The following is a 16,483-nucleotide window of genomic DNA, read 5'->3' as shown; positions in this document are numbered from 1 at the left end:
TCAGTGCCGTGGGCTCCTTATTGACAGACAGACAGATGGCACTAACGCCTGGCTTCAAGTACGTAAGGCGTACCTTTAGAAGAAATGACACCCCATCCACTTCTGCTTTGCCCAGGAGCTGACAAGTCAGGTCGTAATACTGCATGGGCTGAACGTTAGAGAACTGCAGTAGAGCGGAAGCAGCTGAGATGTGCGTAGACGCCCATGCCCGCAAGGCCTCTATCATACTGTGGTCCTGAGCACTGAACGTAAAGTTCTTGTTTGCAGTACGCAGTGTGATAGGAGACCCTACGGCGCCATCAAACGCCAAGGATGCAAAACCATAGTTGCTGATTGCCTGCAGCTCATTTTTATATGCTTGGATCTAAGAAGATGAGAAAAAGGAGAAAACAAACAAAAGAGCTGATTAAAAAAAAAAAAAAAAAAAAACAACCCTCAGAAACCAAAGAAACTTGAGATGTGAAGTTTTTCTGGCTTGAGAAGCAGAGTGAATCTTTACTATTCCTTATTAAATTAACTCCTGAAACAATACAGCCAACTGATGCTGTATCAGGGTACACAAAGACGCAATTCTTAAATCACTAACATTTACTTTTTCAAACAGTCAATAACAGTTACTCTGGTTCTACCAAATTTCCATTCTTACATTTATGTGTTTAATTTATTAGAGTATAACTTTCGCTAGAGGACAGCATACTGTGAGTTACTGATGTGAGATAGTGAAATCCAGAACCCATGAATGTGCCAAGCAAACGCAGGCAGCGGAGACTAAGTCACCTATGTGCAGGGCCATGTCAGGGCGGCATCCGCTGTGTGAGTGTGCAGGCTCACGGCTGGTAGTAAGACACAATTATTTCATTTTCTTGTTGCTTGACAATTTTTTTTTCCTCTATAGTTTTAGTTCCGATTTGTCTCCCCATATTCAAAATATACACTTTGTAAGTAGCACATAATTATTTACTTATTTATACCATTCTGGTCATCAGGGCATGGTCACTATAAAGAACATTGTTCCAATGATAGGAGCCGCACAGAGCTGTTTCCCTTCTGTCCCCCACTCTGTGCGTTTCAACATCTGCTTCCTACTGTCTCTCTGCTCTTTTCTTCCTTTGAAATTCTTATGGTTTCATTTCCTTGCGTGGGTGTAAACGGCTCCTTGTGTCCCAGTCGGTGCTGAAGCACTATTTTTCTACCAGAAACTCTGTTTTCCATCCCTTTGCCCTTTGCCCAGCCTACTGCAGAACAGCACTTTTTGCCAATGTGATTTTACATGATTGTTTTTCCTTTAAATAGTTATTTATCTCAGTGAAACTACTACAATAAAACCACTTTCACATTTATGCACCCTCAGATAGTTTGTTACTTCTTAGCAAGTTTCAAGGTAGAAAGCCTTCAGTTTATTAAAGAATATTTTAGTTAGCTATAAAAATAAGGGTAAATGAATTTCTATCAAAAATCACTGCTACCATTCTCCCGTATGGAATGTGGTTTCTCAATTCTTCAATTTCTCAAGATTGTGTGTGTCCATTCATCTATCCTTATTCATTTCTTTTCTCCTGCACCTAAAATTACAGGTTACATTAGCAGAGATTATCCCAAAGGTCCACTGTACTCTATTTGTATCTCATACGTGTTCTTCACAACTCATTTCTTTGGATCTGTCTTCAATGTCTCATCCTTATTAACAGATCCTATAGACTTTTCATTCCCTGTTCCTTCTACATATTGAATTTCTGTTTGTTCTTTTTGGGACTCTATTTCTATTTCTACTAGTTTCTTTTTATTCATTTAACTTTCTTCTTTTTTTTTTTAATTTGCTGAAAGTACTTTGCTTAATCTTCTGGAAAAAATTACAATATCTACTGGGGATCTATTGTTCAACAGATTCATGCCAGGACCCCTGTGAAATTTGTTTCTAAACTCCATTTGCTTTTAAAAACGCTTTCCTTCTAAGCTCTTCTGTTCTCTTCTGTTCATGTCTAGTATTTTTTTCTTTTTGATTAGTCTCTGCAGTGAAACACTGCAGCTGTTCGAAACTATATGTTACCTCCCCCTCATGGGCAGAGTTTTGTTCATTTTGGCAAGTCGCCAGCTGAGCTCCTGAAAGGAGGAAAAAAAACGTTCCTTCTTCAGTTCAACTTGTAGGAAGCTCAGGGTTTTCCCGAAGCTCTTTCGTTTTACTGGGACTCTCCTTGCAAACGGCCTTCTTTCTGGAACCTGTAAGCTTTGACAGATACGCACGAGAGGCCTTCCTACAGGATAAGGGCCTCTGTGAGTTACGGCAGAGTTTAGTGCGGTTATGCTTGTGTGCAAGGCCTGCCACGCGCGCTCCTGTGGTAGCGCTGTTTGCGGCTGCTATGGAATGCGGGCCCAGGTGTCAGAACCAGGGAGCCACTATACCCCTTCCTCTCGTCTTGCTTTCTTTGCTTCCTGCTCCGGCAGCCATGTGAGAAAACAATGCCACCAACATCTGTGCCCTAAAACTGAGCCAAGATGAACTGTCCTTATAAGTTGCACCTGGTGACACTTTGCCACATAATAAGGAAAATCAACAACTGTTAAAGCGGTAGAAGGCTATTTATGCCTCGCTACGCTGGCCTGGCAGCGTCCCGACTGCTGCATCGCTCGTTGTTCTTACGATCCTTGTCCTGCACAGCGTTCAGGCAAGCACTTGTGGGCTAAAAGCAGACTCCTGGTACATTCTGTACAGCGGTTTCTCTCTAGAGCCTAGTCCTGAACAGACATATTTATTTAGCTGAACTCAATCTTCCCCTCCTCAGCTTCCCAGGACTACACAGCTCACACTTCAGGTGTCCCGAAACCAGCCAGAGCAACAGTTAAGTCCGCAACTTCAATAAAATAGAATTAAAAAGCATTTACACGGATGTAGACTTTTATCCTTGACAAATTCCACGTGAAAACTTGGTAACATGAGCTATATTTGGAAGTGAGAGGGCAACTGGAAGCAGTCCACGTCACGGCTTCTAAGGCATTTCCTGGGAAAGAGGGCGGGCGATTCACTTAAGGGGTTAACGCCTGATACCGTTTACATTGCTTAGCTCTTGGAATGCTCACTGTCTCTCTCTCACAAGGCAGAAACAGGACTAGTTCCAGCTATTTTCAGTGAACAACGCAGACCTCTTGTCTCATAAACGCTGACTGTAGAAAGTACAACTCGTACCTTCAGCCCACGGAAGCAAACAATGTCTCCAACTTTATAGATGATGGGAAGGGCCTCGTAGCTTCTACTGAAGAGTGTGCAAGTTAACTTCACGTTTGTCTGGTCCATAATTGTTACAACTGAACAATAATCTGGGAAACAAAAAAAAAATATTTAACACAAATTAAGGTTATTTCAAAGCACTTATAAAATAAAAATATGCTTGTATAAGAATGCCAAGGAAATATTTCTCTTTTAAGAAAAAGGTATCAAGTTAACCCAGAAGCAGAAAGAGTCAAATGGTATATACTCACTTAATCTGGACACTAGACCAAGGGACATGTCCCATGAAAGTGGGACAGAGAGGAGGACATCCTAGGGACTCTAGGTGAGAGAAGCAAGGGAGAATGGGGAAATAGAAGGATCCAGAGGGTCCTGGAAACGTACGAGTAGATTATTATGACGGGCAGATCTGGGCCCAGGGGTCCTGCTCAAACTATGGCACCAGCCAAGGACAATACATGCAGTAAACTTCGAACCCCTACCCAGATCTAGCCAATGGACAGGACATTTTCCACAGTTGAGTGGAGAGTGGGGACTGACTTTTAAACGAACTCTGGTGCCCCATATTTGACCACGTCCCCTGGATGGGGAGGCCTGGTGGCACTCAGAGGAAGGATAGCAGGTACCAAGAAGAGACTTGATACCCTATGAGCATATACAGGGGGAGGAGGTCCCCCTCAGTCACAGTCATAGGGGAGGGGAGTAAGGGGAAAATGGGAGGGAGGGAGGAATGGGAGGATACAAGGGATGGGATAACAATTGAGATGTAATATGAATACATTAATAAAATATTTTAAAAAATAAAATAAAAAGGGAAAAAACAACAACAACAAAGATTGCCATTGTCACGGTGTCTCTTCACAGCAATGAAACCTGCCTAAGACAGCATGTTTGTGCCAGACATAGAGTGACTGATGTGTGAATGTTACAGTACTGCAATGGTATGTATTTTGGTACTGTACTTCCCTTTATTTTCTACTTCCTTATGCTTTCCTGACACTTAAAATCATTCTAAAATCTTTACTCGTACGATGTTGGAACAAAGCTCTGCAATCTAAAGGCTACGTTCACGTCATAAACTAAAACAGCGAAAGAACATACATAAGTATTGCTAGGCAGTTGAAAAGTCAGGCTTGAGGCCGCTCCGAGGCTCGGATCACGGAGGGATGATGGCCCCAGGGCGAGCACTGCAGCTCTTGTCCATAAAATACCTGTGGTTCCGACACCTACCAGTTCCTTTGCTTAGGTACGGAGGTTTGAAAAACTTCACGACACCACAGACATTGACAACAGTGCCTTCCTTGAGCAGATTCAGGGGTGTGTACGTATATGGTGCTATTGGCGCCTAAGGAAAGAAAAACAGTAGATTTACCAGTCTGTATTTAAATTTTAAAAAATGTAACACCTATAAATTAGCAAGTTTGTACGATTTCCTTTTAAAAGATTCATCGTAAAGAAGAGCGCTTCACAGGGAGGCGGGGCTGGTGACTATGGATGACAACGCACAGCTTTAGGAAGTTATACCATAGACACTAACTAGTTTTTAAATTTTTTAAATAATTGTTTATCAACAGAAATCAACACATCCATCTATACAGCTTAAGTATTAATTATACTTCTTTAACAAGAAAGTACCAAAAAATTCATTAAAATGTAGAAGTTGGCATACAAGGTGGAGCAAGGCAGAAAGGATATACTTTCATCTGTGTGTGTCATCAGTGCTGCAGATGTAGAAGAATGTTCCGAATGAGATGACTGACTGAAATCACACCTCTGGAAGCCCAGGGCAACTACCAGAGCTCTGTGCTGTCAAGGACCTGTAGCTCATCAATTATGATGGAGGCAGAAAGGAAGATCTGGGCCTTAGCTCTCAAAATGGACCCAGGGTTCTTCCACCTTAACGAGTATGTCCCTGATGCTGAGATCAATGGGAAAGCCAGCACAGCTCATGGATAGGAACCGCGATCTGCCTAACAAACACACACCTTTAAGTTATTAATTTGGCATTCCGTGGAAACTAGTCACTACCCATGTTACTATTTTCAATATAGATTAATAAACTAATTTTTCTGTGTAGTCGTCCTTTTGCACGTTGGATTAATGTCCTCTTCAATGAAACGTTATCTATAAATATTACATATAAAGTTACATAATAATTCCAAATAAGCAAGTAGCCAATTTGTTTCCTTGTGACAGCAAAGCGTGATGCCCCTAGAACCAACTAAACAAATGACACAACAACCACTACCACACTTCACAAACCAACACAAACACCATCCGCACACAATGCATGAAAGGGAATTTAATTTACAGCAGTGGGTAAAAAGCAAGACAATATATTTCTAAAACATGAAAACCCACCTAGCAGGACTAGCAGGGCTGGCGAGATGCTCAGCAGCCGAAGCATGGGCCATAAATGTGTGAGGAACAGAGAATCCAGGTCAATGCTGAGCGCGTTTGCACCCCACCTGTACTCACTATGCTCTGGAAGCAGGGGGCGGGGGGAGGGAGTGAAGGAGGGAGGTTGGGAGAGAGAGAGAGAGAGAGAGAGAGAGAGAGAGAGAGAGAGAGAGAGAGAGAGAGAGAGAGAGAGAGACAGACAGACAGAGAGAGACAGAGAAAGAGAGAGAGGGAGGGAGGGAAGGAGGGAGGGAGGAGGGGGAGGGGGAGAGGGAGACAGGGAGGGGGAGAGGACCTTGGGAGCAAATTGGCTAGCTGGACTGGAGTTGGCAAGCTCTGGGTGTGATCAGACAGCATGACTCAGAATACAGGGTAGAACTTGAGACAGAAAGGCACCAGAGCACTAGTTGTTGGCATCCACACGTACTTCTGAGGCATGCACAGTGGTTAAAGACCTCTCCCTTGCACAGGACCCAGGCTTAGTTTCTAGCACCCATACCGAGTGGCTCACAAAACATCTATAACTCCAGTTCCAGGAGATCTAACACATTCTAGCCTCCGTGGGCACCTGCACAAAAGTGGTGCAAATACACTCAAGCAAGCGTGCATGCACGCGTACACACACACACACACACACACACACACACACACACACAGAAATACAAATAAATAAGTAATAAATATGAGTATGATTATATTAACTTTATCAACGCATGGCTTTGTTTCCAGGTACACTAGGCTCTAAGTACAAGAGCCTTCCTACTACTGCTTTAGACACCAAACTTTTATAAAATAATGAGAATTGGATAAGAAAAATGTACCATAAATATAAAGATTTTTATTGATATAATCTGTTAAATCACTACTCAGTGCATAAAACTCTACTGCAATACAAGCTGACAAAAAACAGAACAAATGAATTTGCGTGTGGCTTAAACTAATAAAACTGTTATAACTTCATAAGGTAAAAACTTTTTTTCTGTTTTCTTATGTTTGTAGAGCTTACACAGAAATGCAGACAACAACAACAACAAAAATAAAATATTACTAGGTAAATAGAAAACTATAGTATAACATCATCTTATTAAAAAGTGAAGATATCATTTTCCATTGTATTGACACTAAGGAAAAAGTCAAGTAAAAAAGTAAGCTAGTTTAATATCAAACTATAAAGAAGATCAAATTATGAAGCAGACGCAATAACTGTGTGTGTACATATCACTGTGTATACTAAATGAAAGGAAATTTCACCTTACCGAAGACATTACTTCTGTGGAAAATCCTCTTACAGATTTATCCAAACCCTGAAAACAAAACAGAGGCGGCTTATCTGTGGGCATGTTCCTCCAATGTCATGACAGGCTTTCAAACATGATTAGCTACGCACTTAACATACTCAAACTCTCTCTGATGGAGCTCACAACTGCCTGGTACTCCAGCTGCAGAGGCTAACACCCTCCTCCAATTTCCACAGGCACCTAGAAACAGGTGCACAGACCCCTACGCCAACTAGGACACACACATACATATAATTTCCAAAGTTCAAAAAGGTAGGAAATTGGAGTTGATACTCATTTTTTTCCCTACACAGAACCATCCCTAGACTTTTACCAAGTAGCAATCATTTTAACTATAACTATAAATGTGACCATCTTCAAGCTAATTATGTTTTAACATCAAAAAAAAAAAAAGGAAGAAAAAAAGAAAAAGAAAAGCCTTCGCAGGCTACTGGGCTACAAAAACATCAAGTTGAACTATAGGCTCCACTATGCCTTATTCAAGGCCTTTAGCAAAGAGGCAGTTTATAGGGGTGCAAAGGAAAGAAGTGAAAAGGAAGGGAAGTAATTATACTCACAAAGAATAAAGTGAGACAAAAATCCATTTTCCTTAAAAGGGACACTTGCTTAACTTAAAACGAACTTAAGTTCCTACCAAATATATCTAGAAATAGAGTTAATTGCAAACAGTAGCATGAGGCCTGGATGTCTTTGAATTTATCAGCCTCATTAATAAATACCCTGGAAGGACATTTCAGACAAGGAGCCTCATATAGGATGGTGAGCACTTGGTTTGTTAAGCACACTCTATGAGGCTCACTCACACCCAAGCCAACAATGTGCTTCTGTCATTAAGAGATACGTGACTGCAGGTTTAAAGACTCGTTTTTCTTCATGAAGTCACTCTAAAAGCAAAGATAATTTGTTTGCTTATGTGTTTATTTATTTGAAAGTGTTCAACTGTTAGGAGCTCAGAAATGCTGTGATAATGTATTCTGCTTTGAACCCCAAACTGAAAGCATTTAGGCAACAGCAGAAAAAGTGGAGTTTGTCTGAGATTCTAAAACCTACATAAGAGACCAGAAGGGCCAAGGCAGACACCTCCACTTAGCCCCTTACAGGAACTTCAGTGGTCATGATCAGACTCACAGCACTGAGGAAGAGACTAACAAACCAACACCACATGCAGGCCAAGTGGAATTGTGTGGAATTCCACACAAAGTGGGATTTCTACTTACTCCTTAGATGAAAGTTTTGTTCCTACTTTTATTGTGGTTGTTTGGTTAGTTTGCTTTGTTTACTATGGACAATTTTAATGGAGCGGGAAATGATTCTGAAGGGGAAAAGAAGTTACTCGGGCCACAAAAGCTAGACCTTCTTTCAGTGAGTCATTTTTATGGTTCACGCACACTATTAACATTTTTATTTGTGGCTAATCTCTCTATTGTCATTTTGGCAATTTCAATTCAATGAGAACATTTCAAATTCCACATGCAACTTCAACAACCCAGTTAGACTACTCAGCTCATCCACACACTTACACCAACAGTATTCAGTCCAACTACATTGCCCCAGTAGAGCCAAAACAGGACAAGAGAATAAAGGTGCACAATTACATAGTTTAAAAATCTTTAAATGCCATCAAAACTTTGAAATGCTTACTACCTCTGACTACTACTAATAAGACTACAAATCCGGACACTTTTCTGGGTAAGATACTAATTAAAAGCCTGTGTTTCCTTTGTAAAAATCATTAGGATGACTTGCTCATTTTCCCATAGGCATGGCTTGTCTATCTAATAAAATTAAATGGCTTAAAGAAACAGGCCTGGATGGTCTGAAACACTGCTGTTTCTCCTGTTAGACCCTACTCATTTGCACTTCTTGTTTTCGCAATTACTGATTGATTTCTCTGAGGCCTAGCACTTGAAGTCCACTACTGTGACTCCTATTTACTTGCTCTCTGGACCTCCCTCAAGTTTACAGTCTATTTAACAGTCACTTACCAAATTTAACCACTAGAATTCCCAAAACAGGCAAACAGAGACAAGTTTCAATTTTCTATCAATCATTATTACTTGATGGATATCACAGATACATGACATTTCTCAGGAAATTTATTTTGAATATTTGTATAGTCTACAATCTTAACATTTTAACCAGACTATATTCATATCTTACACTATTTTCTTCTAATTATTTGTTTTATTTCTTCTCTCCTTTATGGTATATAAACTCCAGGGAGTAAACATTAAGTCCGGTTTACCACGACAGCCCTAGTACTAATAAAACTGTCTATCCCACTGGTGGGTTTAATAGTTGTAGTTCATAGTCTGATTCCTATTTGCTGCTCCAGATCACCTAAAGCAATTACAAGCTTTAACTGAGATTGACCAGCAGCATCTAAATGCCCAAGGTACTCTTCCTAGATTGACAGGATTCGTTGAGCAATGATAAAGACAGTGAAAGAATGATAAGCCTAGAAGATTTTTAAAATTGGCTAAACCCTGAAGGAAGCACACAGCCTTTTGAGCTAACACTGGATGATCTTGACGTGAGCCTATCTGAGGTCCACAAAATTCTTTGAAGAAACAGACTTAAAAGCGACAAACAGAAAGCGTTATCTGATAGCAACTGGCCCCCCCTCAACACCCCCCCTCCCCCCCTGTGCCCCCCCCCCCTTCCCCAGATGGGATTACACACTTCTCTGAGCAAACAGCTGAAAAGAGAGAGCAAAGGAAGTTAAACCATTTGGAGGTTAGGCCCCCTTATGTTTTTTTTTTTTTAATAACTTATTTTATTTTAGTGTGAGGGTGTTGCCATTGGAACTGGTATTACAGACAGTTGTGAGCTGCCATGTGGTGGCTGGGAATTGAACCCGGGTCCTTTGGAAGAGCAGACAATGCTCTTAACCACTGAGCCATCTCTCCAGCCCCTAGGCCCCCTTATGTTAAGTAGGATCCCCTGTGCTTGGGAGGCACCAGGAGGGAAGAATGTATACAAAAAGCCCATCATGCCCATCCTGGGCAGCGTGTCCCCTTGAACTTAGGGATTGGGCTCGGTCCAGCCTGGGGCTGAATTAAAGATTCCTCTTGCATTTACAGTGCTTTTGAGTCTTTCTGGTTCTTTTTGGGATCAATCTGGGCGTAGCAAGAGATTCTCCCTACGTAAAAAACACTGAAAAGTTATATATTAAAGGCAAACTTTTAACCGCGTTACTACGATGATGATTAAGTCATGTTAATTAAATTACAAACAGAAAGATCAGTTAGCTACTGTGACACCCTGGATGTGAGAGGAAAGGTGAAGGGCTCCAGCAAACCAGAGCGTGGCAAGCAGGTCGCCAATAGGTTTTGCTACCCTTCTCTCCCATTCCCTCTACCTTGCCAAACTGTTAGGTTACAACCCTAAAGCTAACCACAAAGCTCTATTTGCGTATTTAGCTATGTCCCCCTCCTAAGGATGACTACCAAGTTACAGCTACCAAAGCACTGAAGACCAGCGATCAAAAGCCACTTTTTTGCTATGCTGATTAACTTGTCCAATCAAAACAAACTAACTCATCCTAACACAAGGATTCTCCTTTTACATTTATAAACTGCCACTTGCCTACAGGCCATGTCTGCCTCCTCCTTACCCAGAGGCAGTACTCCGTCCCTTCAGGCAGATTTCCCTCCCCCGCCCCTGCAACTCCTTGCTCCTTTTCTCTTATGCCTCATCCTCTCTCTCCTGCCTTGGTCTTTTATTCCCTGCCCTTTGTCCCTCTAGTGCAAATAAATCTCCGTTGTGTTGAGAACTTGGGTCTTGGGGTGTCCTGTGCCAACTCTGAGGTCCTTTCAAACTGAATTTCACCTATTTAAAAAAAAAATGAGAAGCAGAGGGAGACACTACAGCAAAGCTTTGGCAGATGGAAAAGCAACTTTTCCTTATATAGACATTTTCTACACTACAATGAATGCAGCATCTATTAAAATCACTCATAAGTGTGTATCCCTGTAAAATATACATATAAACACTTACCTATTTCTAGAGTACAAGTAAAAGGCTAAGCAGAAATGTAGCAAACACACACCTCATTCCTTATTAAGGTATAATCTTCAAAACAGCTGTTTTACTTCCAAATGTTAAAGAAATAACTTGAGAGTTTCCCCCCTGAAATAGAGAGAAAAATAGTAACGATTATCTATCTATGTATCTATCTATCTATCCATCCATCCATATATATATTCAAACTTTATGTTTTGAGAACCTTCTCCAAATATTACTGTAATTGCATAAACCCTTCCAAAACACATAAAGGCACTTGGAGGTTGTGAGGAAGGGTTCTCACATATAACTACCTGGAAGTTACTGCCACAAAAGTCTCTGCTACAGCCTCAAGCCTGCACAAAGACCTAAGCAGGCACACGCGCACACACACACACACACACAGACACAAATTCAACCTTCTGTCTGTGCAAACCTGGACTGATGCTTGCTGCTAATATCTCTGGCTGAGGATTATGGCCGTTTTCAGCAAGAATGCTCATTTGCCTTAAAAACTTGTTCTGCCACAGCCTTTCTTTAATATACTCACAGTTTGCTGTGGAATTTTTAGAGAATCTTTCTTAATTTCATTTGGGCCATCCTTCTAGGAAGGCAATATACCATGCTCAAATATTAAGTCATCTGAGAAAAACCTGAAGACCTAAAAATACGTACAGTTCATAACTTGCTTTCTTAGGAGATACAGATAAAAATGAAGTTCATCCATTTCCCAAGCTTTGTTTCATCATGTAATACTGTCTCTTAGCAAAACAAAATAAACATTGCCTTTAGAAACCCATGACAACTTAAGAAAGAAGAAAATTCCAAAGCCAGAATGAAAAAAAAAAATACTCAAAGTAGGGTAATGAGACAAAAGAAAAAGAACAATTTAGTCTCTGCTCCAGTCTGTCAACTTCAAAAAATAATTATCTAGTCAAAAGCACAGGCAAAATAAAGTGTTTCATCACAATACTTTTCATGATTTCTTTCAGCTCTCATATTTAAACCTCTTTCCCTCACAACGTGCGCACACAGCCACACCCACACACCATGGACTCTTTGTAAACATCCACATAAAGTATGTTTTATTTATTGCAAAAAGCTTAAAAGTAGATCCTACATTAATACTCTTCCATGTTTCATTCCAAAGATAAGCACACCTTTCCTGATAAAATAAAAAACCCTGACAACTTGATTCCTAAAAGAGTTACCATAAACCACGTGCGGTAGTGCAAGCCTTTAATCCCAGGCACAGGCAGGCAGGCCCTGGACATGCTCCAAAACACCCAGAGATATTTAAGAGACATTGTCTCAAAACAAACAGACAGACAGACAGAAAGGTCCTTATAGACTATGGGTGCAGACAAATGCACGATTCAGAAGGAATAATAGCAAACAGCTGGATAATTTGCAAAGTTTCAAAAAAAAAAAAAAAAAAAAAAGACCTACCAGACAGCTGAGGGGAGGGGTTCTTCAGCCCAAGAGGAGAGCCTTCTCAGCTAATGCAAAAAGTGTCAGCAGCTGAGAGAGAATGTAAGGAATGCTTCTAGCGGATGGTTAGGGCGAAGAACAGGATTTAAAGTCATACAGAGCACCTGGGAGCGGGTACCCACGGGCATCAGCCATTTACATGGTCCTCTTCACAGACCTGGAAAAGAGAGAGAAGAAAGTGGCAACAGTTACTGGGGGAAAGGCAGGAACCCCGTGTGGATCTTTCTCTCCCCGGGCCTTTCATTTCAAACCCTTTCATTTCAAACCCAGGCCTCACAGTGTGCGTAGCAGAGAAACACAAGGCTGTGAATTCAGTGAAAACCCAGTGTGGCTGGAAAAGAAAGCAGAAACAAAACAGAATAGGCACAGGCGCAAGGCTGAAGCCTACAGTCAGGGCAGGGCAGGACAGTCCCATACCAAGGATCTCGCCAACAAGTCCAGACATGAACGCATGGCTTAAATGTGTTTCTCCTTTCATCTTGCCCAGCAAGGCTAAGAATCACAAACAGCTAAGTTTCCTGGACTCCCTGACCCTCTAGGCTAATTGTTCTTTCTCTAAGGCCTTTTAAATTTCTGCTCTTACCTCCTCTGAACCAAACTACCTAGACTTAAATGTCACCTCTACCACTTCTTATTAAATGAATTAACACATGAAGCACACAAACCACCACCCGTCATAAAGAAAACACTCTATAAATGCTACATTTTGTAGTTTTTTAGCATTAGATTTCTATTTTTTTTTCCTACCAATATACCCATCCCTCTTAACACTAATGCAAATCACTTATTCCTTCTATCTTAGATGTATCTTAGATATATCACCTGAGTTACTGCCACTGCCTAACTGGTTTCCATCCACTACACCTGCTATACCATGTCTATACCATATCTGTCTTATATTGTTTGTGCAGGAGTCAGAACGGTCTAACCTCAAAGTGAGCCATGTCTTTCTCCTCATATCTGGCATGAGACTCCCACATCGTTCCAGCAGCACCCAAATTCCTGAGCGTACATATGACTGACTGCTCTCTCCCTAAAGGAAGGCGAGTAAATCGGTTCATCTCATCTCTTTTAATCTAACTCATCTGAAACCAAAATTCACTTACGTTCACATATCAAACCGCTTGCTTGCTACTAATTAAAGATTAAGAGATCACCTGGAGTCTGGGGGCTAGATCAATTTATCTTTGTACCTCAGAAACATATTCTAGCCCACCACAACAGAATCAATGCTTGCTAAGCGAAAGCTGAAAAATCGTGAATAACATTTGAACTATTCAGTCTCCGTCGTAGTGGCAAAAATTAAAAACCATGCTAGGGGCTCTCACAAAGAAACTAAATATAAAACATGCACATAGTTTTTAGGAAGAGAATGCATTTAACAAACTTGTCTGCATACACATCTTACTACGGTCACATCCTGGCCGTAAAGACCGAAAAATCTAGTTTCTGTAATTTATTCAGTGGCTGAACTTGCAGGACACCTTCGACTTCCTTTATTGATTCAAGAGGCACAAGAATTCTGTTTCATAGTGACGCCCGAAGAAAATTCAAATAAAATAGAAAATTCCACCTGGAATTGGCTGCTGAGAACACAAAGAGCAACGTTTTATGCAAAGCATATCCCATCATTTGCTTTAAGTCTCTGATTTAATTTTGCTTTTGCTTTTTTAATAATATAGTTTCAGTGTTGGGGTGGAGATGTTAGAAGTACATATGATTTTAGGGCTTTATTGCAATTACAAACACATAGCCTGCTTCTAGGCCGCTGAACCGTATCTACTCTTCACTTAGCTTTTTTGTTTTGTTTTGTTTTGTTTTGTTTTTCGAGACAGGGTTTCTCTGTGTAGCCTTGACTGTCCTGGACTCACTTTGTAGACCAGGCTGGCCTCGAACTCACAGCGATCCGCCCGCCTCTGCCTCCCGAGTGCTGGGATTAAAGGCGTGCGCCACCACGCCCGGCTTCACTTAGCTTTTTGGATCCTAAATACTTCTAAAAGCTAGTTTTAAGAACTCCTCACGCCTTTAATCCCAGCACTCTGAGTCAAAAGCCTCTTTGTGAACTGTGCACCAGGTTCAATCTTTTTTTCTGAAAAACTTGTCAGGCCCACTCACTAACATTGCTACTTTAATGTGCTGGGGCCAGCATTCCCAAATTACGGATCTGCCTCTGTGCAAGTCCCTGGGGCTACTGCCTCTACCCCACCCCACCCCCAAAACACACACACACACACACACACACACACACACACACACACACACACACTCCGACAGAATGCTAAACTCAGCAAAGCACCACACACACACACACACACACACACACACACACACACTCCGACAGGATGCTAAATTCAGCAAACCACTACACACACATACACCACACACACTCCGACAGGATGCTGAACTCAGTAGGTTAAAGCGGCAGGCAACATACAATGCATTTTCTGAGCAACTACAACACGTAACGCATTTTCTAAGCAACAACCCCAAATGTGAAAGTGAAAGTAAACAGGCACTCGTTACATCACGCAGGGCCTGACCTGGCCAGCCGACCACGAAAAGAACTCCAAAGCCCTTAAGTTCACTCACCCACAAAACTCCGGGAAACCCTGGCAACTGTTTAAAGCAAAACAGAGCGGACTTACGTAGCCTGCTCTGAACGTACGCATGCGCATTCCGATAACCGCCCCTAGTTTGCCCGGGCTTAGGAGGCAGAGCTTCGGCCAAGCTCCGCCCAGTTCGTCACTGCAAGGAAGGGTTCCCGCCACTCCCTTTCCACGCCCCTGGCGGGGGGCGGTTCCTGGAGGCTGGAAGTTGGGAGGAGAGCAGGCGGAGACGTGAGCGGACAAATTCCTAGCCAAAAAGAGCCCTATTCAGACTAGACGCCAGGTTCCCTTTAGTTGACTGAAGCCCTTGGCTGCAAAAGCCTTTATTCTCCTACTAAGTTATGCAACCAGATGAACGTTTTCCAAGGATGTAAATGCAGGAAGATGACAACGTTATTTCGTTGTTTTTAATCGCAGTTTAGGCCGATTATGCTACTTTCAGGCAAGCTGACGCTATCAGAAACATTGTCAGCCTCAAGATTTTTCTTTCTTTATTTTTGAGTAATCAAAACTTTAGGAACTTGGTAATGAATAATTTCAGAGTATAGAAAGCTGAGCAAGAGTGCTTTAAAGGTTTATAATGGTTATATGGGGTAATTGGAAGCCTTTAGGATCAGGTTCAAATGTATTTTGAACACAGAATAACATTTAGTACCTTTGTCAAAACGTCTTCCATTAGTTTAAGTTAAATCTACATCTATTCATTATGCTAACCCATTTTGTCAGGAAGTAGGAAAAATATTGCAATCCCCTTGAGGAAAATGAAGGTCATTCGTTCACCCTTTTCAACTGTATGTAGCAAAAAATGACATGTCCATGTTAGTAAATGTTAGTCTTTCTCCCCCATAATCTGTTTATAAAAAGATTATACACTAGGAGCTGGAGATTAAGAGTGACTAAGAGCACTGCCTGCTCTTCCAAAGGACCTGGGCTCAATTCACAACACCCACATGGCAGCTCACAACTGTAACTCCAAGATCTGACACCCTCACAGCAATGCACATAAATTAAAATTAAATAAAAATATTTTTAAAAAGATTATACACTGATGAAAATGATGGGATTCTATGCATTGATGGGGGAATGAAATTGATTACCTATTGTTCTATCAATAGTAAAACAACAACAACAACAACAACAACAACAACAACAACAACAAAACAGTTCAAGATATCTTTCCCATGACTGAGAAGAATAGAGAAAAATAGAAGTGATTTCCATGTAATTGAGTTAAAGAAATTTCAGTGCGATTGGGAAGGTGATGTCAGAATTTGACACAAAGGGATACAATATATAAAGAAAAACAAATAATTTGACATTGCCACTTATGTTTTCATTAAAATGATGCAAATGTGACCAGTTTAGAAGTGAGCATATTAGACGAAAGGGAGACTTAAAACAAATTGCATTTCTTGGTCTGTCATTTATGTCTGGCCATCTATGCTAGTGCCAGCCATATT

The 16,483-nt window shown here is 41.2% G+C and overlaps 1 protein-coding gene across 8 annotated transcripts in view; it reads right to left on the bottom strand.

Moving 5' to 3' along the window:
* LOC311604980 (protection of telomeres protein 1-like) overlaps positions 1 to 15,126 on the bottom strand; it is a 40,442-nt gene extending 25,316 nt beyond the window's left edge. The window contains exons 1-7 of one of the 8 annotated variants that reach the window (XM_084795264.1): positions 15,063 to 15,126; positions 12,376 to 12,574; positions 10,973 to 11,052; positions 6,880 to 6,927; positions 4,454 to 4,568; positions 3,182 to 3,312; positions 74 to 364 (exon numbers count right to left, since the gene is read on the bottom strand). In XM_084795264.1, coding sequence (XP_084651390.1) covers positions 74 to 364; positions 3,182 to 3,312; positions 4,454 to 4,568; positions 6,880 to 6,888 — 546 coding nt within the window. In that variant the 5' untranslated portion in view covers positions 6,889 to 6,927; positions 10,973 to 11,052; positions 12,376 to 12,574; positions 15,063 to 15,126. Of the gene's footprint in view, positions 1 to 73; positions 365 to 3,181; positions 3,313 to 4,453; positions 4,569 to 6,879; positions 6,928 to 10,920; positions 11,053 to 12,375; positions 12,575 to 12,694; positions 12,785 to 13,346; positions 13,728 to 14,851; positions 14,873 to 14,957 lie in introns of those variants that run through there. The other 7 variants (XM_084795262.1, XM_084795261.1, XM_084795263.1 and 4 more) reach the window with 7 other exon arrangements.
* Positions 15,127 to 16,483: the final 1,357 nt, after the last annotated feature.

Source organism: Acomys minous, assembly GCF_964271855.1.
Source record: "Acomys minous genome assembly, chromosome: 9".
NCBI classification, from domain to species: Eukaryota; Metazoa; Chordata; class Mammalia; order Rodentia; family Muridae; genus Acomys; species Acomys minous.
This window is presented reverse-complemented; position numbering and strand designations above follow the sequence as displayed.